We start from the raw sequence: 27649 nt of genomic DNA, 5'->3' as shown, positions 1-27649 counted from the left end.
GAATTTTAATACTATCCCACACATAAAATTAGGAATAATAATTCTGGCTAGTCTGGTTGAATCTCTCTGACACTAAACATTGTAAGTTTACTTTGTGAAGGCAGAGTTAATCTGAGTAAACTCTGGTGCTTGTCAGTTATTGGTTGCTTTGACTAGCAAGCAAGATTCTGAATTAGTTGTGTGGTACCCAGTGTAATATTTCTACATACAGACATTCAGAAGGCCATGTGTCTTCAATTTCATTGTTCCACTTGTTCAAGAGTCCGAGAGGAACATTATCTAAAGTCACACCACTAAGCTAGTACCGTGGAAATTTTTGAAACATCTCATGCTCTTGTTTAAAAAAAAAACAAAAAACAAAAAAACTTTAGGGTTATGTTTACCTTTAATTTAGTAGTGGCTGACCTCTAGGCCATTCATTATCAAAGGGCCCAAGACAACGTTCAGCAAACCACATGTTTAATGGAAGTTTAATGATTGCCAAGCTCTATTATCTGAGAACACAGTTGGCTATCGTGTGGTGATGAACTTCTCTGAATAGTCCTGCTGCCTCTCTGCAGAGTGAAAAGGCCATTGCAGCCTGGATTGCCCTGCTGTTCTGTGCAAAGCGAGGGGTCCTGTGGGCCCTGTGAGCAGAGCTGTCTCCACTTTCAGCTTCCATGGTCTCTGCGGCTATGTTCTGCGTGCCTGCGTTTCACTGCTTGCCCATCACAGAACCAACAGCAGTTCATTGGCTGTTGATATTGCCTTTCGTTATAACCTTGAGCGACAAGCTTTGCCGTTACTGCTAATAATACGTTACATAGCTTGTATGAGTGTGAGCACAGCTGTAATATAACCAGTCTGAGTCTGAAAGGAACACAGGCAAGCTCTGTTAGCAACTGATTGCTTAACCAAGACGTCGTTCACGTCCACCATTTTTATTTAACGTGCTTGAAGAAGGCAAATTGCTAGAACCAGACTTACTTACTATGGCAATAATAATTGGATATTTTCAGGTATTTTTATAACAAATACCTCTAATGTTTAATTTTAAAGTCCTTAAAATGGTAAGATTCATTAAGTCAAAATTCTGCTAGACTTTTCCAATTTTTCGTGGTTTACTAATTATGTTTTGATGGCTTAGTAAGAATTATTAATCAAGGGGGCTGGAGAGATGGCTCAGTGGTTAAGAGCTCCGACTGCTCTTCCAGAGGTCCTGAGTTCAATTCCCAGCAACCACATGGTGGCTCACAACCATCTGTAATGAGGTCTGGTGTGTCTGAAGACAGCTACAGTGTACTCATATACATTAAATAAATAAATAAATAAATAAATAAATAAATAAATAAATAAATAAATAAAAGAATTATTAACCAAGCAATAAATTTATCTAAATAAAGCCTTGATGGTGTGAATTGAAAATGTATCCTTAAGGCAACGGGGAGGAAGAGAAATAGCAAGAAATGGATTCCTCAGGTATACGTTGAGGCTGTAGGGTTGACCCAACACCAGGACAAGCAACACAGGCAGCATCTGCGTGCACAAGGTTGTATTAATGTGTGGCAGGTTCTTCAAAGGGCTTTGATGGTTTCCCTTTTGAAAAACAAAGATGGAATTTAACAGCAACCAAGTGGAGGAGAACGCAGAGCAGAGACTGTCTTGGCTCTTAAGTCACCGAGAAATATTCAAGCTGATATTTGCAGGGAGAGAGTCCGCGAGGGTCGTAAGGAAATTGTTGTTTTCCATGAATCATGTGGTACGCCGTGACAACCGTGGATGGTGCTTTACGACAGAGGTTCTCACACGTCTCCAGTCCTCCAGTCAAGGAGGACGGGCCATCACTCTGCCACCTCCAGACTTTCCTGGTGTGAGCCAAGAGTTGCGCCTTCTGCTCTGCCGTCTTCCTGTTTCCTTTTACGGCCTCTACTTCTGACAGATACGTGTCTGCTAACCCTGTTTGGTAATTCTGTTCTATGAAACGTTATGCATCCCGTTAATTTTTAAAGGGCTCTATCAAGCTATTTTTAAACTTTTATCTTTAAAGGTCGTCCCTCTAAGTAGGCCGAATCTCACTGTGTTTCACGGCATTTTTCTTCCAAGGAGTCGTTCGAAGCTCTTTGCCCTGTTGAAACGACTTCTGCTTTCCTGTATAGAAGTAATATTTATAGCTTCAGATTTATTTTCACACTATTGATCTAACCGCTCTGAGCAGTAATCCCTACCTCAGTCAAAAGTACCATTAGCTGCAGTCTGGAGAGATGGCTCGGAGGCTGGGTGTTTGCTTTTCCTAGAGAGGACCTAGATGTGATTCTCAGCGCCCACACAGCATAGTGAGTGTGCACAACGCAAGCTCCAGGGTGACCTCACATCCTCTTCTTGACTCTGTGAGCTCTGCGGGGACACAGTGCAGGTGAAATGCTCATGTGCACAAAATAAAAATAAATATTCTCTTTTAAAAAATTCAACTATCTGACTTTCGCACTCAAATATTTCAAGAGGATGGGTAACTCGAACCATTCACCTAGGAAAATGGTGATTTTGATTAGCAGTGTTGGCTCTGTGTGGGTGCAGAGTGATGCCACAGTAGGAGCTTAGCTTTGCTCGTTCACCATGAAATGTGCACATTGGTAATGATCTTTGAGATGGGAGGCAGAGGTAGAACACTTTTACTTACAAGATGAGTCGCCTGATCGTTAAATGCAAATAATCTGTAGTTTTATGAGCCTTCCTAATTAGTGCAATTGTAATTAACCTTAGAATGTACGGGTGGAATAGTGTGTCTTGGGAAAGCTCACAATAAAGATGAAATACTAACACGTGTTTTTAAATGTAAGACCTGCGACCATAAAGTAAAATGAAATGCCCTCGATGCTTCGTCTGTGGGGTGAGCACCGTGTAAATGGCTCCTGCCGTGGCTCCGTGTTTGAAATGTCCATGACTGGTGCTAACAGCGCACCTCCCTTTCCATAGCTGCCAAGCTACGTACAGATGTTTACAGAGCAACAGTGATAGGACGCCAAAGGAAAACTCATTCCTCTGTCTCATTGGCTAGAGCACCGCACATTAATTCTCCTGAAGTTTACCCAGTGATTGAAATGGCCTCTCCCATAAATAATGCCACACTCCTTGTCATCCTTTGAGCCTCTGGTAGCAGGAGCGGTCTCAGCACAGTGTTTCCTGCTCCCTCCCTAAATACCTCATCCCTGTGTAAATCATCTGACTCCAGCGCAAGCCTGTATTGACCCTCCAAGACTTTTATTGCCATTTTGTTCTTTTTATTGCCTCTTCTTTCTTCTCCTTTTATTTTATTCCTAAATCCATGGGCTGAAGCAGGTCGGGAGTTGTGCTGTTCATTTTCTCGGGGATGATATATGTCTATCGTCTCGTCCCATCACTCTGCAGGGGTGTGGAAGAGCAGAGGCTCGCGGTTATGAAGCAAGTGATTCATTTTTGCTTCCATTGATGTAAGCTATGCTGGGGACAGCCAGTGTTTGTTCTCTCAGCTGTCGGCCATCAGGCCATCACTGACACTGAATCCTTACCTTGCTGTGCACAGAATAAAGATGGTTAACCGCTTGATGACCAACACCATCCCCACAGGCTTTGTTCCCCACCCCTCATTTGCATTTTATCTCCCTCATTATGCAAACCCTTACTGAGCAGGATACAAAAACTGTGACATCATTCTTCCTGCAATTAAGGACATGACAACCCGCCAGGGAAGACAGATGTGCAGGCGAAGAATTACAATATTCTGTGAATATGAGGAATGATAGAAGCATGAACAGGCAGAGCCACAAAGGAAAAATCAATTAGGTGAGAAAGGGCCCACAGGAAAATGGGACATACTTCAAGCTGACCTTAAAGACTCAATCAAAAGTTTGCAAGGAAAGAATGTGATACCAGAATGAGAATGTAAACCAAGCTGTTTAGGCCACGATGGCTGGAATGCTCCGGAACCATCACGTTGAGAAGGTGACAGGCTGGTGAGCCTCATATGCTGGGCCCCCTTTCTCCTATGATGGATTGCTATTGGAGCTTTAGAAGAGAAACAGTCAAATCTGACGTGCGGAAATACTATTATACATCAAACCATCCCCACAGGGACACTGGTTCATTTGTCCCAAGATTCCCTGTAGCAGAGCAAGCACCGATAAGTGTCAACTGAACAAGCGTGTATCCCAATGACATGCATATTCAATGTAGCATTTGTAGAATTGCCGATAGACGAGCCCAGAGAGTACTGTACCGAGTGGGGTCATCTGGGAGAGAAGAGCGAGAAGACAGTCGAAGACTTAAAATGGAGCCAGTGAAGGGGAGTCACAAGGGACAGTAGACACTGCATCTTCTTTTGTCAACTCCGAGTGACCGTTGAGTGCTCAGTGAGCTAATTAGTGCCGGTGAGCAGACTCCACAGTGTTTAACGAGTAGGAGATGAGGCACAGAATCAGTAAGGGAAAGAGAATAGAGACCTCCACTTACCGTTGAAGCCGCCTGCCTCTCCATCTCGGGATGGAGAATTTTACATGAAGGGGTTTAGACCACACCCTGTGGGAAAGTGGGTCATGAGCATTTCTCATGTTAAAAGCATTTGCCCTGAAGTAAATCACCCAGTTCCCCCACCGATGGATCCGTCGTGGCGAGCATACGTGTAAATGAGTGTGGAATTCAGGCCATGGGTTCAGAGCAACTGCAGGTACCCTCTTTGGTGTTTGATTTGCAGAGAGCGACTTTGGTTTTATTTTTGCTTGTGGTAGCTATTGATGCAGAGTTCGCTCTATCCATCAAATTTGTGGGTAACTCTTTTATCTGGGGTTTCCTGACACTTCGTCAGTCCAACGTCTGTCTGCACCATTTTCCAATCTAGAGTTGGCTCAAGACACAAAGTGGACAACCTGTATTTTACAGCCACTTTGCTTACTGGGGATATGGAAGAAAGGTTAATAAGTAACAAGCTAACTGCAAGGAGGTTAGCTCCAGATTAGCAGTATCTTGTAGCGTTGTGATACAGTATCTGGGCTGCCTTCCTAGTACTATGGGAAATTGAATGCTATTTTCTAAATCTCCCATAGAGACCTGCAGGTCATTTCTCATTCAGAGGTTGATGATAGGCCCCACACTGCATAATATGTTGTTATGTGATGTTAATGCCATAGTCAACTACTTAAGTATAAAATGAATAGTTTCTGGACTAAATGTGTGTAAGAGTTGTTGAAACAAAACCTGCTCAGACAACAGAGGCATCCTTACATATCCACTGTCGTGTACAGGTAACTGTAGAATAGTTGGGGGGCGATATTTAGATCTATATTCTAATGAAATGACACAATGCAGGCTAAGTGACTGGGAGTGTGTGTCCTTGATTTCCATGTGCAGTCTCATTCTGCAATCTGTCAAGTTAATATTCTATTTCTTATATGTTTGTTATTTGTATCCTCTAGAAACCTTCAAATCTTTTTTTTTTCAATCTTGCTTGCTTTAACAGATGTGACTATCCGTTCCTCTTGCAGTTATCTTCTACCAAATGAACAGTGTTTGTCTTGTTTGGAATCCTTCCCTCAACTCATGCTGGGGACTCTAACCTCTCCAAGTCTCTTAAAATGCTGTGGAACTTCTCCATAAAAGCTCCTAGATGTGAAAATCCTCAGACGATGCTGGTAGACTCCCTTTCTCCATGTCTGGCTTGCACAGCAAACAGAGCGCTCACTCAGCATTTTCTTTATTTAGAGAGCGATGGGGCTGAAGCTCTTAGAACTCCAAACACTTTGTGCTTTTCACTGCCTCCCCCTCTGCTACTCAGAGTTCAGAGAGGGTTCTGACGGTTCACCTGGCTGGCTTCGAGCCTGATGCTGGCCCACCATTGTCTGCCTCTACAGACCTATCAAATGCCACATGGCTGTGTGTCCTGTCTTGTTTCTTTGTTGGTCCGGATTACTCTTCTAGAAGCCATGTTCTTATAGGTTGGGTATTGCTCTAGCAATAATACTTTGTATCCTATTTGAAGTCGCATCCCAAATTTTTAAATTATGGCTATCTCTCTTGAAATGCATTTTCATTGCCTAGTACAATGACTTTCTTGTTCTTGGTCAACTAATGTTTGCCTTCTTCTCTGAAGAAGCTAATGAGAAACCAGAGCTACTACCAACCAGTACTGGCTAGACAGGCTCAAGGGATTTCATCCTGGTGGTGTGAGAGTCCTAGAGAAAGGATAAGGTAGGAAAAGGACATGGTTCTGCTTGAGTTGACAAGAGCACTTTCTTCTTCTGCTCTTTGCACAGATTCATTGGCAGCTCCATGCATAAACATAGGGTCACACTCACATATATGTATTTATATCCATGTAGCAGCAAACTTCCTTGATTAAAGAACAAGGCGCCTGCCTCAGGCTGAAACTGGAATGCCCATTCTCAACGGAGTTAGTACATGATTCATTACTTTTGAAATCAAAACAAAAGCTGCATCTGGAAAACCATATAAGACGAAGAATGACAGGCTGTGAACATGAATAAAGATTGACTCTTAAGGAACTAAAAGCCGCTAGACTAAGGTAGCCAAGCTGGTGAGCCACTTCTGCAAGAGTCTTGCCACCAGAAATTAAAGGCATTGATGTTGGTCTGTGTTTTAGATAGCTGAGGATGGAACTCTTGTGAATCGTTCCCTTAAAAATACTTAGTTAGAGGACTTTTTGCTGGAAATTAAAATCACAATAGACAGCAGTGCATTTCTGGTCCAAAATTCTCTTCGCTTAGTTTTAGAAATTCTGTAAAAAAAAAAAAAAATCATGGTGGGGGGCAGAATAAAGATCTGCACTAGGTAGGCAACTTGAGACCGCTTCATAAAACACAAATGGAGCATAACACTACATTGGTAACCAATGCACAACCTCACCTCTCTTGAGCAAGGGTAAGGGCAGTTAATCAGTGAGTGACTTTGGCTGTCCTGCTGCGGTCAGCAGACCGTCAGAGGGCTCCACACTGCTGTGTGAACTCTCCCAGGGCTCAGCCTGTGCTCCCTTTACTCTTTAGATAAACGTATCCCTTGTGTAGAAACAGAATTACCAAATGAGACTACTGTGATATTATGTAGCAAAAACAATAAGCCCTGGAAATAAAAGATACTTGGAGATATTATCTGGCCAACTCCAGATGAAATTAAGTCTAAATAAGCCAGGCAACAAATTTGCACTTCTAGGTTCTCTCCCTTGGTGTTTAAAGGACTAGAAGATCCCTGAGAACCAATATTTACATTTGTAACAGGTAATACTATGTAGAAGCAATCCATACTCGAGCTAAAGTGAAAATGTAATGAATCTCAGGAAAATAGTTGTATAATGATTATGATCCTAGTGTTTCAAGTTCTAGGTCTATTAAGGTCTAGAATATGAAATAACTGGTGTACCACATAAACCAGAGCAAAGGCTATGCATCTATTAAGATGCTTCAGCTGTCCTCCTGTCGTAACAGTAAGGATCACTGCATACAAAACGATTGGTGTCTGCAGTTGCATTGGCCAACCCCTGCTCAGCCGCTTACGTACCCATTCTTAGTATGGAAGGCGTTTCTCCCTGGTCTCAGTGCATCTCAGGACGGGCTGGGAAGCACGTGGCGGTGTGGCAGGACCACCTCACACAGCTTATACAAGTGGGCAGCCAGCACAAGTGGCCGGCATGGGTCTGTGTGAGGACCTAAGAAATGTGCAGAATTGTAAGTTGCCCTAGCTTGCAGACTTTGAATACCAATGATCTCTTCATGCAGAAGCGTGTCCCCAGTATTGTGAAATTAGAGTATTGTCCTGGGGCTCAACACTGCTGAGACTGGTTCTCTAAGGTGTTTATACCAGAGTGCCACCATTTAATAATAACCCTACCTCGGTGGGAGAACCTGGATCTGATTGTATGTGCTGAGGGCTCAGGGCCCATTGGCCTCTGACTTCTTCCATCTATTCGCAAACCAGGACTGACTCCTGGGTTTATGCGGCAGAATGCACACGTGTGGCTTCAGGTCCAGGGATCTATTGACTCCAACTATTTCATCTGATTCTCCACTTATTTCATCTGAGGCTTTACACCAAAGCCACAAATCACAGGCAGACTCAGCACAATGTGGCTGAGAGGCCTCCTTCCACTTTCAAGCTTCAGGGACGTCAGAATGGAAGGAGGCCCCAGGCTAAGTCTCAGGTTCTGAATCATTTGCCTCCATGCCGATTGTCCTTAGAGATGAGTGCCCACTGGGGTTCACACTCTACATTATTAATATTTCTCTTCAATAAACATAAAGGGCAGATTCCCCCAGAAGATTACACTCTTGAAGCTCCATAGCCTTACGGCTGAAGGCACCTGACCACCATGTCTAGATTGGTACATGTCCCCTTAAATGGTCCAGTCTTTTAAAAATTGTTTAAACTTTGGAAAGTATGGAACACACCCGACCTAAATTATTTTCTTCCAATTTAAAACATTTTCATATGAGTGCACTGCCAACTTTGATAGGAGACAGTGTTTTTCCCTCTTGAGTTTGATTCAAATGATTGAATTTCTCCTTGTCTTTCTTGTTAATTTTCTCCCATATTTTATCATGTATCATTTCCATATTCAGTTTCTTTACTGAGACATTGAGAAAATATTGTGAGCTGAAAATTCTTCTAATTTGCTGTTGGTTGTTTTGAAGTCATATTTACTTATGTATGATTTTAGAGCTAGTAATGACAGTTCCCTTACCCAAGTCTTCTTAATAGTAACTCTATTTCATATCAGTCTTAGAAAGCAAGTATTAAGCCAGTTTTTATAATGAAAAAAATCTCCCCTTGGTTTTAAATCCATATTAGAACGCTTAGACTTTTATATACTACAAATATCAATACTACACGTACCGAAATCATCAACGACACTGTGTGCCTAGAGTCATTTGTTCATGCTCAAAAGGATGAAAATGCTTCTAAATGTTCCAGACCAAATACATTGAGAAAATGTTACCATGTACCCAGGGACTCATTTATTTTGTGGTTTTGTTTTCATTGAGACAGGGTATCATTCTGTAGCCCAGGCTGTCCCAGAACTCACTTTGTAGCCCAGGCTGGCCTTCCTCCTGCATCTCCTCCCCAAAGCCTTGGAATTATGGAAGCCTGTAAAAGAGCCTTTTTCTTTTGGGGTTTCTTATGTGCTGGTGTAATTTCTCTCTCTTTTTAAGGCAGTTATAGTGGTAGAAAGTTCCCTAGTTCAACTCACTCTCAATCCATTTTCCTTGTTGGTTGTTGTTGTTGTTATATTGCTTGTTTGCATTTGTAGGAACAAGAGAAACTCAATACATACAAACAATTGATTAAAACCTATGGGGCAAGAGTGGAAGTTCTTCTACTGGTGACTGCTTGGGCTTTAAAGGAAGGAGGGAGAAGGGAAAGTGAGAGTGAGTAAGAGTCCCCACTGTAGTCAATGGTTAAATTGGAAGAGCTAAAATAAAATGGGTGCGAACACACTTTAAGTTACCCAGCCTTCCTTTAAGTGCATTGAGCCATTGGCCTTCATTTAAAGTAATACGACAGGGACAAAGATTACTCCTGTCCTTATCATGGAGAGACAGAACAAAGCTAATGAATTACTTCACCCCTCTGTGTCCTCTGTATGGAGAGCTCTGAATGGAGATAGAAAACCCGAGTCTCAACAGGAAAAATGCAAGGAGTAAATAAAAGTGTATGAAATGCCTTAGTGCATAGTGGCGAAGCTGTACATGTCCTGTCCCCTGCTCTCTGGTGTCTGTGCACTGTTGATGTGCCTTCACATATTTTCTTACAAGCACAGTTTGCCCTCTACTGTCCTCAAGCAGCTTGATTTGCTAAGTAGAGGCTCCTCGTTTCTTTCAGGTTAAGGGTGTCTCTTGAGGATCTAATACTTGTTACTGTCTTGTTTCTCCACACTTAGGGAAGCCACACTTCCTAATCTCTTTTAAGATCTAGAAATCTTTTTATCAAAAATAAGAATACTAAATGATTTACCAATCTGAGTTGTAGAGTCATCAAAACAATTCTATCAAACTGCAAATCAACTTTTTGGTAACCCTTTGTGTTGCAAGAGGAGACTTAATTAAAAGAAAAGCATATAGTTATTTGTTCTGTGTCAGAATGCATCAGAAATGCTACAAAACAAAAACAACTGTCAACAACGTAACAATTCTTCTCATTCCCATTACCTAGCACACAGCAGCTTGGTAGGAACCTTTAGACATGGCCAATGTTTGAACCTTAAATAGCAACAAGGTTTTCAGCCCTTGAGTAGGATGGGCAGCATTTGCGAAGCTTTCTGGGAGTTCTTTATCTATTCAGTGAAGACCATATGATCACTTGTGGGAAAATGATAAGCCAGATCAGGGACCAATTGCTTCCCCATTTTGTGGTGAGGCTATTCTTCGTTTAGCAGCCACACGAGAAAGATATGTAGAACAGCTTCAGGATCAAGTGCCATGTTTCTTTCTGTTAATCTTCTACCCACAAGCTGCGAAGTGAGGCATTTGGTTTGTGTTGACTGAATGCTGACCTTCAAGACACATTAACTTCCATTATAGTAGAAATCACAGAGTTTGAAACTCGAATGTGAGCACATGGAGTTAACAGCACTAGTCCTCCTAGTCAGTTTCAGTTAGACATTTCTTTCCCAGGAGGCTTTGTTTCCAAATGTTCACATTGACGAGACCTAAGGCCTCTGCACGTCCACATTCCAACAGATTGATATAACAGCATTTCTCTCCACGGTCAGATCACCCCCCAGCTCTTAACAGGCTACTCGTTTTTAAGGTTGGCTGAGAGAAGAAAGTAAAATATCTGTGGTCTGGTATTCATGTCTGGTAACCATGGCTTGTCCCTGTTCTCAATGGGTTCCCCTACGGCGAGGTCACAAATCTGTATTTAAAGAGACTGAAATCTAGGCAGAGCCAAGCAGTCGTGACAGAGTTTTGAAATCTGATAACTTATAACATTCTGATAGAAACTGATCTGACTTTGGTTAATGGTTCTACTTAATGATTTAATCATTCAATCCCACATCCCGATTTTCTTTTTGCATTTTTCTCCCACTAATGCTCGCTTTCATTATGCTATAAGAAAAAATAAAGCTAGAATTGAATGAAATATTTGGAAAAGCTGTTTCCTTTGGAAATATCGGCAGAATCATTTTTTTTAAGGAGGCCATCAACACCATCATTCTCCACACAAAAAGAATTTCCGGCAGTTGGCTGGATATTTTAGTATTTGGTAATGGTATCTGAAATTCCACCACTCAATAGACCCGAACAATGCTAAGGACACTGGTCTGTACTGGATTTGATTTGTCACAGCCCAGCTAGTGCAACCTAAAACTGTGCCATCCAGTTACGACTGGTGTTTTATGTTTCTTCACACTGTGGTTCTTATGTTACAGCTGTAGTTTTTAGTCTGTTCCTTCTAGGCCATAAGAACAGACATATTGTCAGTCGGCTAGATATAAAAACATTCTGAACTGTCCACACAAAGTGATGTTCATTTTACTTTCCCACAGTCATATTGAGCTACTGCAATGTGTGACTTCAAATCCTAACACTGACTGTAGGGCCAGTTAGCACGTGTAATGCTTGCCTTTGAACATAAGTTTGATGCCTGGAACCTTCTTAAAGGTGGAAAGAGGAAACTGACTCTACAGAGAAGTCCTCTGACCCCAATAAGCTACCCATTTTATGGCCTTCCTCTCTGTCTCTCTCCCTCCTTTTCCCTCTCTCTCTTTCTCTCTCTTCTCTCTCCCTCCTTCATTCTTTTCTTTCTCCTCTCATATACACACAAACAAACAAAATACATTGTTAAAAATCCTCAAACTATTTACAGTGTATTCTTTAAAATGAAAAATAGCTACATATAAGCACAGGATATTTAAATCACAAAATTTCACCAACCGTCATATGCATGAGTCTCAGTCCTTACAGATACTGAGCCCCTTGGTGGGTGGATTTCCACCATCCTCCCGTTTGCTCTGCATGCCCGCCATCCCAGCACTTGAGAGTACCAGAGCGGGCAGCTGGAGTCCCAGTTCAGCTTGGGCAACATAGTGACAGTCTGCCTCAAAAGATCAAACAACAATCAAACAAACAGGAGCCAGTGCACTAGAAAACAAGTGAAAAACCAAGGCCTCCTTCACCTGACTTTCTGTCTATCAGTGAGTGACAGAAAATCAATATTTTTCATGCATGTGCCAGAAAACACACATCTCATGAGTTGGTTTGTAAAGAACACTTTCCTTAGGGACCTATGTGAGGGATCCCCTCTATGTCCCCCTTTCTTATCATTCTGTAGCACTAAATACGAAGAAGCAGAAACCCCACCAGGGGAGGCTGTTTTGTTGCCACCATAGCTTTCTTTGGTGAGTTAACTCTCGATGTGTTTTTCTCCCTTGGTATCACTTCCAAGCCCATGAAGTATATCCCCAGGGATGCTGTTAAAGGGAGTTTGTCACCATTGAATGTGCTGTATCACCACTAGTTTTTAATGCACAATAATGTTTCTGTCACATGCACCTTCAGGCCTTGGGAGTGTTTTCCTTTTAGACCACGAAGCAAATACTTCAGTTGCTTAATGCAGCAGACAAAACTAACATTCTAAAGAGTCGTGCTATTCCAAATGGCCTACTTCGTCGTCGCATGAAGCAATCAGGAAGGAAACAGTTCGGAGATAATTAATGAATTTCCGTGACTTGGGCGGCAAGTCCCCAAAAGGGGTAAGGAGCCCAGGAAGCTAAGCTGCTAACCATCTGAGATCATTGTTAAGTGTCCACTGAATTAAAGTTCACAAGGAACTGGATTTTGTTGGCCAGTGATTTCTCTTCTCCTGACAAGACTCAAAAGCAGTTTGGTGGGAAAAAAATCAAATTACAAATAAATATTTGTTGCCTTTAATTATGAAACCAGATTGAAAATTACCCTCAGGGGGAATGAAGACTTTACAAAATTAGTTCCTTGGGGTTTTTTTTTTTTTTTGTGTGTGTGTTTTTTGATTTTTGTTTTCAACTTAATAGGCTCAAAGCAGTTTGCATTGCATTTGCTTTTTATTCCCCTTGGGGGAATAGGGAGAAATTCTGAGGAAGGTAGAGAGGGCCCTGATCCTAAGAAAACATGTTCATGCACCTAGAAAGCATTACCGAGAGAGAAAGGCAGGGACCAGTGAGATGGCCTGGTAGGAGTAGCCTCCTGCCCGAAGACCTGAGTTCTAGGCCCAGGATCCACATAATGGAAGGGAGAAGTGACTCCCAAAAGTATTCCCTGACCTCCACAAGTGCACCATGGTGGACACACACACACACACACACACACACACACACACCAGATAGATAGATAGATAGATAGATAGATAGATAGATAGATAGATAGATAGATAGATAGATGGATTAGGAAAAAGGCAAAGCATCTAACACTATTTTACTAACAATAGAGAAAAGGAGTTGCGGTGTGATTTGAATGTTTCAGGTCATGTCAGCCTATGGAAAGCTAGAGACCTTGAACAGATTATTTCATATAAATAGAGGAGATTTTCCTTCAAGTCCTCCTGTACTTACACAAGTCTTGGTATCAGTTGTTGGGAGTAACTACGGTTGTATAATTAAGGCTTACAAATATGTCACATTAACATCCGTATCCTCCTTCTCCTCACAGTTGTCCTTCATCTGCCCCTAGCTCCCTTGTTTCCGCCATCCCCTTAAAAATACCACCTTACAATCCACTCCCCGAGACCGGTTGGAAATGTGGAATGGCCACACTTGTGCGTGCTCTGCACCTGCTGTGTGTTCAGTTTCCTTAGAACATCAGATCCACGTTCCACAAGCTAATGTTGTGCTTTGCTCTGAAATCCATCCGAATAGCATTCTACCTCATGGTATGAACAGATGTGCAGACTGTCAGAACCAGCCCAGTGACCCGAAACTCAGTAAAGCACGAAGGAGGGTTTCTTGGGCCCCGCTGCAGTAGGCAGATTTGGAGCGGTGTGTGTCCGCCCAGATTCCTTTCCAGATTGGGCTCACCTTGCTCCGTTCCATGGGACTGTCACCGGGGTGCCAGTTAGTGTGCCCTGGATGTCTGCCAAGCGGGAACCGAAATGAGGTCACAGCTTATTTTATCTTTGCACAAGGGCTCAACTAAGCTGTCTTTAGCCTGGTGCTGGAGGCTGAAGGTTTTGCGTGGCTGAGAATTCGTGTTACTTGCGTGAGCCTCGGAGAAAATATGCAGGCTTTGTGTTGTGGCGGTTGTGTCTTACTTATCAAATATAATAATAATAATAAAATAATAATAATAATAATAATAATAGCACTCTTACCAGTGTTCCAGAATTCTGACAACCACTATAGCACGCAAAGTACACGTTACAGGTTTTTTTTGTTTGTTTTTTTTTTTACAGCGTAATAAAATGCTCCTCTCAGGAAGCTACCCTAAGGACTCTGCTAACAGTGAGATCCCTGCCATCCTATAGGAAGTGTGGGGCTCACCTGCCGCAAGTGGTGCTTAGAAAGAAGGGACTAGGGCTTGATGATATTCCCAGGAACGGGACCAGGATGAACTCTTAATGCTGGTATTAATATAGAAATCAAGAGGAGAAACCAGAAATCATGATTCTGCTTTCTTTTAGTACTTTGTTCGTTAGGCATTTTTATTAACTTTAAAAACATTATTAAGACACGATTTAATCTTACTTGCTGAATCTTCCAGTTGCCTCTTCAGGGTTCTATCATCTTAGTCTTAACTTGACAAATTGCTAAACATCAAACCCCAGAGGAAATCACTGTACGCCCAAAAGTTATCATCCTAGCCACGCATCCGGATGCACAGGCCTGAGGTTGTATCTGAAGGCTACGGCAAGAGGAGAGTTCAAAGAGAGCTGTGGTGCCTAATAATACGCTATCGCAAGAAGCCGCAGGTAAAATAAATAAATATTATCTGAAATGCCATACTGGCCTCGTATGTCGTGTACATAAGTAATAATAGGCCTTTAAGTTTCATCATTAGAGTCCCAAAAGCTTCTGAAGTGGTTATCAGTGGGCACTGCAGCTCTTGGCATCGTCGTCGATGAATACATTGATCAATGAGCCATCAGTTTACAAAGTGGACTCAAGAACAAACCATCCATTATCATCTGTATTTACAGAGATAGACCAGGTCTATCTCCTTTTCCTATTAACTCACTCTGTTCCCTAGAAATCAGTGGTATATTTTCCTTATTTCCGTCTCAGTTTTACTTATTCATCTCTGTGTGTGCCTACGTGCCCATTTGTGCCACGAGGCACTTGACATAGATTAGAAGACAACTTTGGAAGTCAGTTCTTTCCCGGCACCATGTGGGTTCGCAGGGATTGGACTCAGGGGGTCAGCCTCTGTGGCAGGTGCCTTAACCACTGAGCCATCTCCATGGCCCATCCATTCTATTTCGAAGAGACCAAATGTGCTATCAAAGTTCTGGCAGGAAGGTACAAATGAACAAAAAAAAAAATGAGGACTGGCCACATAGAGAACAGATTCATTTCCTATTCATTAGAAGCAGGATGAGCAGAAAGTTAAATCTGATTTGCATAAAATCCTGCTTGCTCAGACATCGTGCTGCAAAGTAAGGACTCAGCCATTTCCTGGCTCTGGTTCCTACACCAGCTTTTCACACCGCCTTTCTCCCTTGCAGTCGTTAATATATTCCTAGACTTGATACGTCCCTAGGTTCCGAGAAAAAGGAAAGCCCTCCTGGGGCCAATTTATCATTCGGTATTCCCGTCGCCGACAAGCAAATGGGGATAGCCAAAAGACCTAGCTCATTTTATTAAATGTTTTATGTTTATGTAAGATTTCAGCAAGTCTTTCTCATCTAAATCACTGTGCAAAACCTAAGTAGATATATGCAGAAAGGGGGTTTGTCTTGATACTCTTCAAAGACCAACTACTTTAGCTTTGCAATAAAATGTGTGTGTGTGTGTGTTTGTGTATGCAAACACGTGAGTGCATGCTTGCACACAGGTGTGCATGGCACGATGCCTGCATCTGTGTGTGCAGGTTCACATGTATGTATGTAAATGTATGGAGATCAAAGGTTGATATTTTGTGTGTTCCTAGACCACTCTGCACCTTGTATAAAGTGTGTGGCGGGTCTGTCACTGATATCCCAGGGAGCCCTGCTTCTTGCTCACTTGGATTACAGGTGGGCCACCGTGCCTTACTGGCATTTACAAGAGTGCTGGAGATCTAAGCTGTTGACATCACACCTGCTTGACAAGTGTTTCCCCCTGAACCACCTCCCTAACCCTATGATCGACTTCAGCATTGTAAACTTTCTACTTTTAATGGGGACGTCTGTAAACCAGCTCTTGGCCATGCTGTGCATGTGTGTGTTTGCCCACACGGCAGTGCTCCCATGTATGAGCATGGCTGAGACCTCTGTTCTTACAGATATTAGAAGTTGTAGTTGTGACACTGCACTTGGGTTTTATTTGCCTAGTTGACACTGTACTACTCGTCCACTCCGGTAGGTTGTATCTTAATCGTCTTTGTTTCCTGGATTCTCAGCTCAGCGCCTGTCACATGTTGCTTCTTATCTGTGGTTTCACTCCATGGTTTCAGTCACCTGGACCAGGCTTCCATCCAAAAATGTTAAATGGAAGATTCCAGAAATAATTCATAAGTTTTAAATTGCATACTATCCTGGGTTAGTACGGTCAAACCATACGGTCTCACTCCATTCTGTTCAGTAAATATGTAACCACCTGTCCGTGGGCCATTTAATAAGATCTCCTTTATCAGACAGACGTCACCATATCACAATTACCACAGTGTTAATGATCAAGTACCTTAAGTGCACTTAATAATTCCCAGAGGTGCAAGTCATAATGCAATTGGGGTACAACAGGGAGAAGCTGCAATGTTTCTTTTAGTGAAAGGGTGTAAGCTTATAAATATATGTGTGTAGGGATCAATACTATTTTTGGTTTTCATATCTAACTGGGATCTTGGAATTTGTCCTCCCGTGGGCAGTCTTAAAAGCAGTTTTTTGTACAGCAGGTACAGAGTAACTGTTAGCAAGCAGTAAGCCTTAGGCCAGGTAGAAATGCACAGGCAGCATGATGGAAAAGTCAGGGGACAAAAGAGAGAAGGGAAGGGAGGAATGGGTAAGGACACCTCTCAGAATGTGACCAGAAAAGTGCAGAAAGTCCAGAGCATGTGGCAGCCAACAGCACAGCCCAAGGCTGCCACAGTGTGTGTGAGACTTTCCAGGTCTCCGTGCACACAGAGCCCGTGTGTGTTTACATTCTCCCCACATCCACAACAGGACTGCGACTTTCAGACTATTATTATTACTATTATTATTATTATTATTATTATTATTATTATTATTATTATTAAGACTCATTTCTTAAGGCCCCTTTCTCTTAGAATATCCTCTCATTGCACAGCTTGGCATTTCTCTTGTAAAGTTAAGATTTAATTTTAGTGTAGACATAAACACAGTTGGACGTGTTTCCGGCTCACTGTGTAATGCGTCTTAACCTCACAGGTGATGCCTATTATTCTCTATCAGAAAGACTGAATGGCTGTTGGGTTCATGCTTTAGGGCTTTATCCGCTTAGGTTTCTACCTCTTTAGTAAGACCATGATGCTCTGGTGTCAAAGAGCATCATAAATTCTTCCTGTGCCCACCACAGCACATACATACACACAGAATGTATGTAAATGTTATGTCAACTAATTATGAGTTTATTACCATCCTCATTTACACTTCTAGATATTTTTGCTTCCTTGGATGGGGAGTATTGTGGCTGAGGGATGAAAATGTACCTGTTGGCTGAGCATGGCCATACCATCGAATCCTTTCTATCAAAGAAGACAGAGTCAAGAAGAGTCTCTACATGGACTCCCTTATGAGCCTGCGAGTGGCTTGCGAGGGAATCATAAACAAGAAGGCAGTGTCGCTGCTCTGAGGAAAATGGAAGGGCACTTCCGGTCTAAGACACAGCAGCAAAGCTTCCCTAGTTGAATTCCAAATAAAATCCAAGTACAAGGGGCCTCCTGAAACGACTCTAGAGTTTTTAACCTAGACACAGAGGCAGCCACAAACTACACACTTAAGGAGCAGGGACACAAACACAGGCGAAATTGGGAGTGTGTCTGGGAGGAAACTGCCTCCCGTTAATTAAAAACAACAAGTCTTAATAAACTTAAATGAGCATTAGCATTCAGTGTTCCCTGAGTCACTGTGAGGTCCGATGAGCCTTACATATTTCTGGTCTAGCTTGTAGACATATGAAAGAACAATAAATGATAACTTTAATTAACAGGATCATCTCATTCTTCAATACTCTAGTCATCTATTGAAGAACCATCTCAACCTCAGGACCAGAACGACACTGAGCTACTGTACCTGGTTCTGAGTTAGTCATTCAGGTGCTACATGCTGCAGACCAGCCCACTGCCTGCTCTGTGAGCTCTTGAGTTTTCTATTAGAGGCATTAATGGGATCTACTGAACTTGAGGTATTGCTAGAATCTCCAGTGAACTTAAGTCATTCTTGCCCTCAGCTCTGAAGTGCTTTTTAGTAAGTGCAAAGCTTTGCTTTCTCGACTTGGGGTGCATGAATGAAAACATGAACACATGCTTCTCCCCAAAGGTGAGATCAGGAAAGATATGTCGATTTTTCTCTATGGTAGTTTTTTTATATTTTACATGTAATTTTTAAGAATTTCATACATGAGCGTTGCATCTACATCAACCCTTTCTTCCCTGAAACATCTCCTCTGCCCCATTCCATGATCTCTTCTTTAATTTTCATTACTACATTGTATACATGTATACACATATATAGATATGCGCATGCACATTTACATACAACTGAGTGAATTCAGTGTTATTCATAGGTGCTTCTGCCAAGGACTGACCACTTGGGCTTAGATGGCCAATGCTGGGGCTTGTCCCTGGAGAATACTCATTCTCCCTCCTCCAGAAGCCATTGTCCACTTATAGTTCTTTAATAGAGGTAGAACCACGTGGAATTCACCCTGTCCTGATAGACCTGTCATCTGCTGTCATTATGTCAAGCGTGTTCAGCCAATCACATGGCTGATGTTTCATGGAAGCATTTTAGTTGCCATAGCTACAAAACACCATCTAGAGGCGATTGTCCTGGGCCTCTGGAGACATACTCTATACTTCTCGTTGTACAGTTTTAAGCAACATTACTATTAACTTAGAAGTACGCCTGTCAATCAGCCGATCTCCAATCCAAGTTTATGCATTTTTAGTTTGATTATTGCATACATGTCAATGAACTACTCCAAAGGATCGCATTTTCCTGCCTGCAGTATCACTGCATGCAGCCGAGGGGATTTATTAAACGTCTCTGTGCTGTGCCGCATTGTAGCAGATTTAGATGATCAGTCTTCAGTGTAAAATTACGAGGTGCCCAGGACCACTCTATCAGCAGGAAGGATCAAATTTTAATTTATTGCAGGTGTGGGGAAAATTAAAGCACTTCAGGAATTCAAAGAAGTATTTATTTGTACAAGATATGAAAGATAATGCATGACAGAAAATGAATGCTATGTCAATGGCCTCAAAACATGTTCTAGGCCCTTTCCCTGAACTGATCTTACTCGGATTTCAAGACCTTCCTATTGGACTCAGTCACCCAAAGTTCATACAAAAGCCAGAGGATTTTTCAGAAGGAAGCCCTATGTCAATAAAGAGGGACTGCTGAGAACTTCAATGTTATCCTTGTTAGTAAATTCTACATATTACTTTGCTGAAGAGCCACTGTGTGTGTGTGTGTGTGTGTGTGTGTGTGTGTGTGTGTGTGTGTGTGTATGGGTATGTGCGTGTGTGTTGTCTCGACATGCACATGCATGCTGAATACACTTGTACACAAGAGGCTACAGACGGATGTAGAGTGTCCTAATCTGTAACTCTGTCTTATTCCCTTATGGTGGTGCCTTTCACTGAACCTGACTGGGATAATGGACGGCAGCCCCAGCGATCTTCCTCTGCCAGTGTTGTGGTTACAAAGGCTTATGTCCATGATTTTTTCTTTTTTAATTAATTTATTCATTTTTTGAGACATGGTTTCTCTGTGTAGCCCTGTCTGTCCTTGATCGCACTCTGTAGACCAGGTTGTCCTCAAACTCACAGAGATCCACCTGCCTCAGCCTCCCAAATGTGGGCCCATGTTCTGCTGTGTCACTGGGGTGTGTAAATGTCACTTGGGCAGATAAAACTGGAGTATGCTAGGCTACGGTCCATCCTTGCCACCATTGGGGGTCTGGGGTTGCAGAAGGCAGCCTAAAATGTGGGACCCAACCCAGGTTGAAAAAAAAAGGCACAGGCTGAAGCCAGGAAGACAGGGACTTCCAAACCGGGGGGTTGGGGGTATTGGGAGAGGAATCCAGTTGCCACTGGGAACTGTTTGGAGGAGTCTGGAACAAGGGCGCAGCCATGAGCCTAGGGCTGGGGGAGGGGGAACTCTGGTTTAGCTCAGGAATGAGTGTGTGGGTCCTGAGGGTGGAGGGTAGAGGGGCCTTTTGTATAACTAAGGCTTCCCCCCATGGTGGTTCTTGATGAGACAGACAGTCCTTGTTTCTTCAAACTTTACTCAATGTTCATCGTGGAAAATGGGTGCCTATGACTTACTCAGGCTGGACCAGAGATTAAACACCTTTTGCAGGAAGGAATGTCTGGGAAGGGAAGCTTATTGCCTAAACCATTGGTACGTCTCATCTAAATATCTCATTAGCGTATTCTCTGTGTTCTATGCAAGGTGACTAGTGGTCATGATCTTCATGTGGGGTGTCGTGGTCAAGTGTTCCAGAACAGGAACTGAGTCGGGAGTAGATGAAATGCCCCCCCTTCTCAGATATGAGAATTTACCAAGATTTCTGAATCCACTCAACCTTCCCAATTATTGTCTGGTGACACCGTTCCGCTTGCCCTATATCAAAGTGATGGGATTAAAGGCAGATTATTATTATTATTATTATTATTATTATTATTATTATTGTCATTATTATTAATTTAATGAAGCCTCTAACTATCTGAATCTGAATTCGGGTCTTTTTCAGCAAACACTTTTTCCTGCCTAACCATGTCCCTAGCCCCAGTCACTGTGTTTTAAGTTCTTGATGGCAAATAAAATTATTTCAAGGTAGAAAGGAGTTCGTGAATACTAAGTTTTTTGAGCTTTGTGATGGTTCTCTACAGTTTGACATTTGTTGTAAGTTTTTAATATAAAACTCCATTGGTCAGTCCAGGCTACCTCAGACAGTTATTTGAGTTGTAAAGAATTTCAGATTTGTAGCCATACACAGGATTAACTCATTTAAGAACATTGTTATTAAGGAGCAGACACAAACTAACATCCTTATGGGAACATTTAAAGTCAAGTTGGGCTCCAGAAGTAACTGTCAGACCTTTCTGTCTGAGGGTGCTGGCCTCTTCCCTATTGGAATGGAATAATTAAATGAGACCCTCAGCTCCAGGCCTGAGGTGGAAATCAGCAGGGAGCATAGATTCCCCAACATTCCTCTTGGGAAAACAGCTGACTTTATGAAGTTACAGTTTGTACTCTGTTCATATCAAGTACATAAAGAAACATGACCGCATCTTCTTGACAGTGGGGGTGGTAGTCCTGAAACACTAGTGTCCTTGTTGTCGGCAGAGTCAGACGTTCTTGACAGAGGCTGTGTGCTCTGCAAAGCAGTGCGCCTTCACGGAAACCCATATCGTTAAGGTGTGCCTCACATCTTTCCCTCCCGTTAACACACCCTGGAGTTCCTGGAATCCAGAGGACAAACAAAAATGGTGGGAGACAAAGAATAATGGATGGTTCATCTGCATAAAAGACTGAACTCAAAACTGAAATTAGCGGGTTTTTTATTTTTAATTTTACTTTAAATTTTTAAAATTTTAAATTTATTTTAAAATAAAATTTAAGTGTGTATGTGTGTATAGTGTGTGCATGCTTGTGTGTGTGTGCATATGTGTGTGCTTGTGTGCATGTAGACATCCTTAATTTTATACGATGATAATCACTGCTCTTACCTGTTGAGTAATCAGATTTTTTTTTTTGGTTCTTTTTTTTCGGAGCTGGGGACCGAACCCAGGGCCTTGTGCTTCCTAGGCAAGCACTCTACCACTGAGCTAAATCCCCAGCCCCGAGTAATCAGATTTTATGCCTCTATGATAATGTCAGGTTTTATAATATCAGTTACTTTATGTATACTCAGAGCACACTCTGTAATAAAACTGTTGCTGTGTAAAACAGGATAATTAGCATCTGAGCAATTAAAATTAAGAAATGAAGAAAAACATTCCAATTAAATTAAATTTTTGAAAATATCTCAATGAATAATACTAAAAAATTGCATTTAAGTGAAAAATTAAAAATTTGTCTTTATAAATAATTCATGAGTTTAAACCCTTTTTCTTTCATTGGTATATTTATATAAATATTGTATACTTTAAAATCAAAACTTTTAGGAGAATGAATTATATTAACTTCCATATCCTTTCAGTTATCAATTTTTCCAGTGAATATTTCTTTTATTTTATTTTAAGTGTGTATGTGTGTGCTTGTGTGTGTATGTTTGTGCATGTGTGTGAGTAGCATGTATAGTGTGTGCATGCTTGTGTGCTTATACACGTGTGTGTGTGTGTGTGTGTGTGTGTGTGTGTGTGTGTGTGTGTGTGTAGATCCTTATGGAGGCCTGAACAGGTTATAAGATGGTGGGAGCAGGAACTATAGGCAGTTTTGATCTGCCTGGTGTGGTGGACATTGGGAACCTCTCAGGTCTTCAGGAGGAACACTGTGTGCTCTTAACTACTGAGCCATCTCTCTTGCCTTGTGAATAATTCTTGTAAGCATATAAACCTTCTATAACATTTCCCATTTTATAGCTCTTGTATCCCCCTATATATGTGTGCGTGTGCAAACACACACACACACACACACACACACACACACACACACACACACACGAGTTCCATTTCTTTGTTCTATACTGAAATTCTAGAAGACTGTAAAGTGGCTGTCTCTCTCTTTCTTCTCCACCCGTTGAGGACACATTCCTATAAGAGATATTCTGTTTGTTGGCTCGGGATGACCCCATACACTGAGGTAGTTCTTCTTTATTGGATATTTTCTTTACTTACATTTCAAATGTTATCCCCTTTCCTGATTGTCCATGATCTCCTCATTGCTTATCCTCACCAGTACCTTTAAGTCTCCAGTGGTCTCTGCTTTTCCTAACTTAGGGATCAACAATCATGAAGCTCCCAAACTCTACTTAACAGTGTTTGAGCCTTTTACCTCTTCCATTCCTCTTGCTAAAGTTGTCAACTTACTCCTTTCTAGTGATGGTCTTCCTTAATGAGTGCATAAAAGTCCTCTTGTCTAGACATCAGTGACGGCCAAGTCAATATACTCAGTAAAGATGCTGACCCAAGCTCTCTCCTCTTTGTTTCCTCAGTATCCTCCTCAGGACCTGCTGAGGACAGCATCAGGTCTGTTACTGCGTTCCATAGATGGATGGAGGCTCTGCCTTACCTCCCAGGACTGTTTCTAAAACCAGATCAAGGGATAGGAAGATAATTTGCAAATTATAAATGAGTTACTGAATTTATTATTAGCCTTGCAGCCTTGCAATGCTCCCAAGCAATAAGAGGGAAACAATATACGATAGTTTTTAATGTGTTTGAGCATTTTAATCTAGATCTTCAGACACAGTATCTCAACCCAAATTCAATATACAATCTATCAAACTCTGGGCATGAGGGATAGTGGAATAATGAATTTGCATTCAAATGCAAAATAGAAATGTCTTAATGATCACTTTGATAAAATAAGAAAAGCTATCTGTAATGCATGAGGCTTACAACATTGCCAGACTCACTAATGTTAACTGAAATGACACGTTCTTACGAAGCCGGCCACAGTGTTAATCATTTACAATGCAAACAAGCAATTAGATATGTTATATGATCCATAGCTTTAAAGCTCAGGGCTTTCTGACTGAGGGACAACCACAGAGCGGATATGACATGTAGACAAGATGACAAACCGTGAACCTTAAATCTTAAATCTCGGCCAGTGACAGCAGTCCTCCTGCGTCAGGAGCTCTCTGACTTCTTCATGCATCAGAATGATGGCTCATGAAGCACGTTGCCCTTTTACTTCTCAGCGGTTTCAACCAGGAACTTTCAGTTTGCTTCTGGAAGTGAGTGACTAGACTCTAAGCCTCTGACAAAATTAGAACCAAAAAGCCCCGAAGTACCTACAATCTTGACTTCCTGGTGCAGTCTGGGGATCAGGTAGCTGATAGTCAATGATGTCATCAGTTGTCATTGATGTGTGCAGCCCTTATGTGCTTCTCAGAAGAGTCTGAGAAGTCAGAAGATCAGTGGAGATCTAAAGTGTGCCTACTTGAAACTTTGAAGTTTCAAAATTCTCTATTTTAAAGTAAATGTGTTGTCCCATGTATGGTGGTGCATGGCTACAATCCTGGCATTCAGGGAGCTGAGGCAGGAGGATCTTACATTCCAGACCAGCTTGAACTGCATAGAGACACAGAGAGACACAGCCTCAGAGCAGTAATCTAAATGAATCAAAACTAACAGGATAAACACCTGTAACTACCTTTAAAAGGATAAAAACTGAAATCAGCAGGAGCTCGAAAGGTAAATTTCCCTTCTTGTGAAAAGAACTTCCTTTGTAATCATATTGAGAATATTTTCTAGAGATAAACTATTCTCTTGCATTTGAAATAATTCGACTTGAAAGCATTCAAATACTAAATTCAAAAAATAGATTAAAATATTCTACACTCGCATACGAAAACAACAGAACTACCTATTTTCCCAACAGGCATTGATATGTTTGAAGTCACATTTTTTCAATTCACTGTGACCTTGTGAAGGTGTCCTGCTGCTCTCAGTGGGGATGAATTAACAAATATCCATTACAGTTCCTCATAGCTTAGACATAGGCTTGCGATGTACTATAAAATGGTCTCCTTTTACAGATATATGATAGCCTTCTTGAGGGTGTAATATATGTAAGGTGGCCCTATAAGAAAAATCTTAGAAAACCAAAACCCATCATTAATTGAACTAAAGTGCAAAATACTTTAATGGCGTGCTTGTCATCTTGTTAACTATAACAGTAATGTCTTTTCTGCTACTAGGCCTCCGATTGATCTCATTTTGGTTTAGGTAATATTCAAAAATATTACTGTAGATTTGTACAACTTTTTGTTTATAAAACCTTTAATAGGTTCTCATTTTCTAGCTTAAGAGATTTAAAAAGAAAAAACTACTCAAAGACTTAGCCATAGAGTTGGGCAAATTTCCAGTTGAGAAAGTTCATTAATTTCTGCCCTTATAGTATCTTTTAAGTTAATATTTGGGAAAGAAATACTTGAAAAATACTTGGAAAGAAATAATAAGAAAGCTCTTACTTTTCATATGACAGCATATATTCCTCCCTGACATACGTTGTCTTACCACATTCAGTTGTTACGTGTTAAAAGTGTCCACAGAAGCTCTGGGTCTGTTAACTTCCTGCCACCTAACTCTGGTTGTTTTCCAAGTATCAATCTCCATAAAAGGAAAACCTTGTGTTTCTGTCTCTGTGATTTTCCACTGTTATCTTCCAACAATGCTTTGAACTTCACAATCCATCGTTAGCAAAGACTTAAAAATAAGACCTTGTAGAAACTAACATGGGATTCTTTTTGTTTGTTTTCTAAAGATCTTTCCATTTGATGAGAGAAAGTAAGTCTGGAGGCATTGATATATCTTTTCTGCCATTGCCAATAAAATGAATAGTTTAATAATCTAGCTTTGATTCTGTTTACAATTAGGAATAAAGAAACATTTTATCCTTAAAGTTACTAATGGTGTTGAAAATTCACTGACATGTCCTCGGGTCTGTACTGTGACTTCATTGGAAGTAAGCTCAAACATTTGTGGGTACCATCCACTTTGAGCAAATTACTTGAAAAACATGAAAAATAAATTCACTGCCAGTCTTTGCATTTGCTTACTAGAGAGAACACACACACACACACACACACACACATTTTTTCTGAGAAACAGTCTTATCTTTTAGTTCACAACTGAACTAGCAACTTGTAATTTTTTCCCCTAAGTTATAATGAAAAAGAAAAAAAAACAATCGTTGTGTGTGGGTTAGCTAGTTTTCTGTTACTTTAGTTAAATGTCTGAAATAGACAGTTTAAATTGAAGGGAAGTTGTTGGTATTTTCCCTCATGGACCCTCAAAGAGTCCAGTTTTGAGCCTCTAGCAATGCAGTATGTCATGGTGGGGTGCACATAGGACATGCTCAATGAGACACCAACAGGAGACAGCTAGGAGCAAAAATACCTTACTCACGGGCATCTGTCCAATGGTTGAACATCTCCCCACAGGGCTCTACTTCAGAATAGCTCTACACCCCCCCCCCATTAGTACTACAGGCTAGCATCCAGGCCTTAAGCCTTTAGGCCATATTTAAAATAGAAAACAAGCATGACCGATTCTGGAACTTTCCATTCAATGAGTCAGTAAAATGTGTCTTATGTTTAAGTTCCAGAAGGCTTATGGTGTCAGTTCCTTTTGTCCTCGAGAAAGTCCAAGTTCCTGACTGCAAGTGTGTGTGTGTGTGTGTGTGTGTGTGTGTGTGTATGTGTGTGTGTGCACATATACATATATGTATATATGTCTATATATGCATATGAATATGTGTGTTTATATATGCGTAGGCTTTTGTTACTCTACCTTATAAATTATACAAAAGACAACAGCAAAAGGTCTTTAATTTTGTTTCAAGAAGAATGAAATCTGCAAGTTCAATGTCCAGTGTACTTGAAAACGTGCAAATCCTTTCTGTTACACATAAGCAAATGCAAGGGAGTGATGTGACCTACTTAGTGCCCGTAAAATCATCAAACCTTGAAGTGCAGCCCTTGCAGCAAGCATTCATTACTGCCAGAGGGAGTTACCATCCCCAAGTCGTGCCCTTAATACGTGTGCAGGTCCACCAGCGTTTAGAGGAGGTTTTCAAAAAAAAAAAAAAACGAACTCTGCATAGGTTCATGCAAAACTGAAGAGCGGAGCGTGGAGAACGTGTAGTATGAGGTGCACACAGGCGTGTGCTTCCACGTCTTCTACATAAATGTAAGGTGACTGTGAAACTCTGCCACGATAGTTAGAGCTCAGTGTTGTTTCTGAAGGTCTCCTCTTCAAATGCTGGTTTCTAAAGTGCTTACGTTAACACATTAGGGCCCACCAAAGAGATAACAACAAAAATTAAACGTCGCCTATGGGATTCAAAGTTTAAATTGTGGATTTATTCTTTTATGGGATAAAATACCTGCTAAGTTCTATTTGGAGCCCTTTGATGGCAATGCACGGTAGGTGGCTTGCAACAGAAGGGCCATGGACATAGTGAAGCAGAAGGCAGACGTGCTCCACACCACCTGTGTTAGGAGGGGATCTCCGTTATCTTTCAAGAGTCTGCCCTACCCTATTCCCAATGGATATCACCTTAGGTCCATCGGCTGCCTGGAACCCCTGCATATGCTTCCAAAACATACATACCTAAAATAAGATTCAACCCATAAATTTGATGTGGTATGAGATTAGCAGCAATAAGG

General features: G+C 41.4%; 1 protein-coding gene across 6 annotated transcripts in view; it reads left to right on the top strand.

Annotated features, from left to right (window-relative positions):
• The window catches only part of Arhgap24 (Rho GTPase activating protein 24), a 383238-nt gene that overhangs the window by 299949 nt on the left and 55640 nt on the right, over nt 1-27649 (top strand). Inside the window, exons 1-2 of one of the 6 annotated variants that reach the window (XM_063273046.1) lie at nt 23035-23112; nt 23465-23498. The exons of 4 other annotated variants lie outside the window; for them this stretch is intronic. In XM_063273046.1, coding sequence (XP_063129116.1) covers nt 23095-23112; nt 23465-23498 — 52 coding nt within the window. In that variant the 5' untranslated portion in view covers nt 23035-23094. Of the gene's footprint in view, nt 1-22987; nt 23113-23464; nt 23499-27649 lie in introns of those variants that run through there. One more of the 6 variants, XM_017599166.3, reaches the window with a different exon arrangement.

The sequence above is a fragment of the Rattus norvegicus genome, chromosome 14 (assembly GCF_036323735.1).
Source record: "Rattus norvegicus strain BN/NHsdMcwi chromosome 14, GRCr8, whole genome shotgun sequence".
Lineage (NCBI taxonomy): Eukaryota > Metazoa > Chordata > Mammalia > Rodentia > Muridae > Rattus > Rattus norvegicus.
This window is presented reverse-complemented; position numbering and strand designations above follow the sequence as displayed.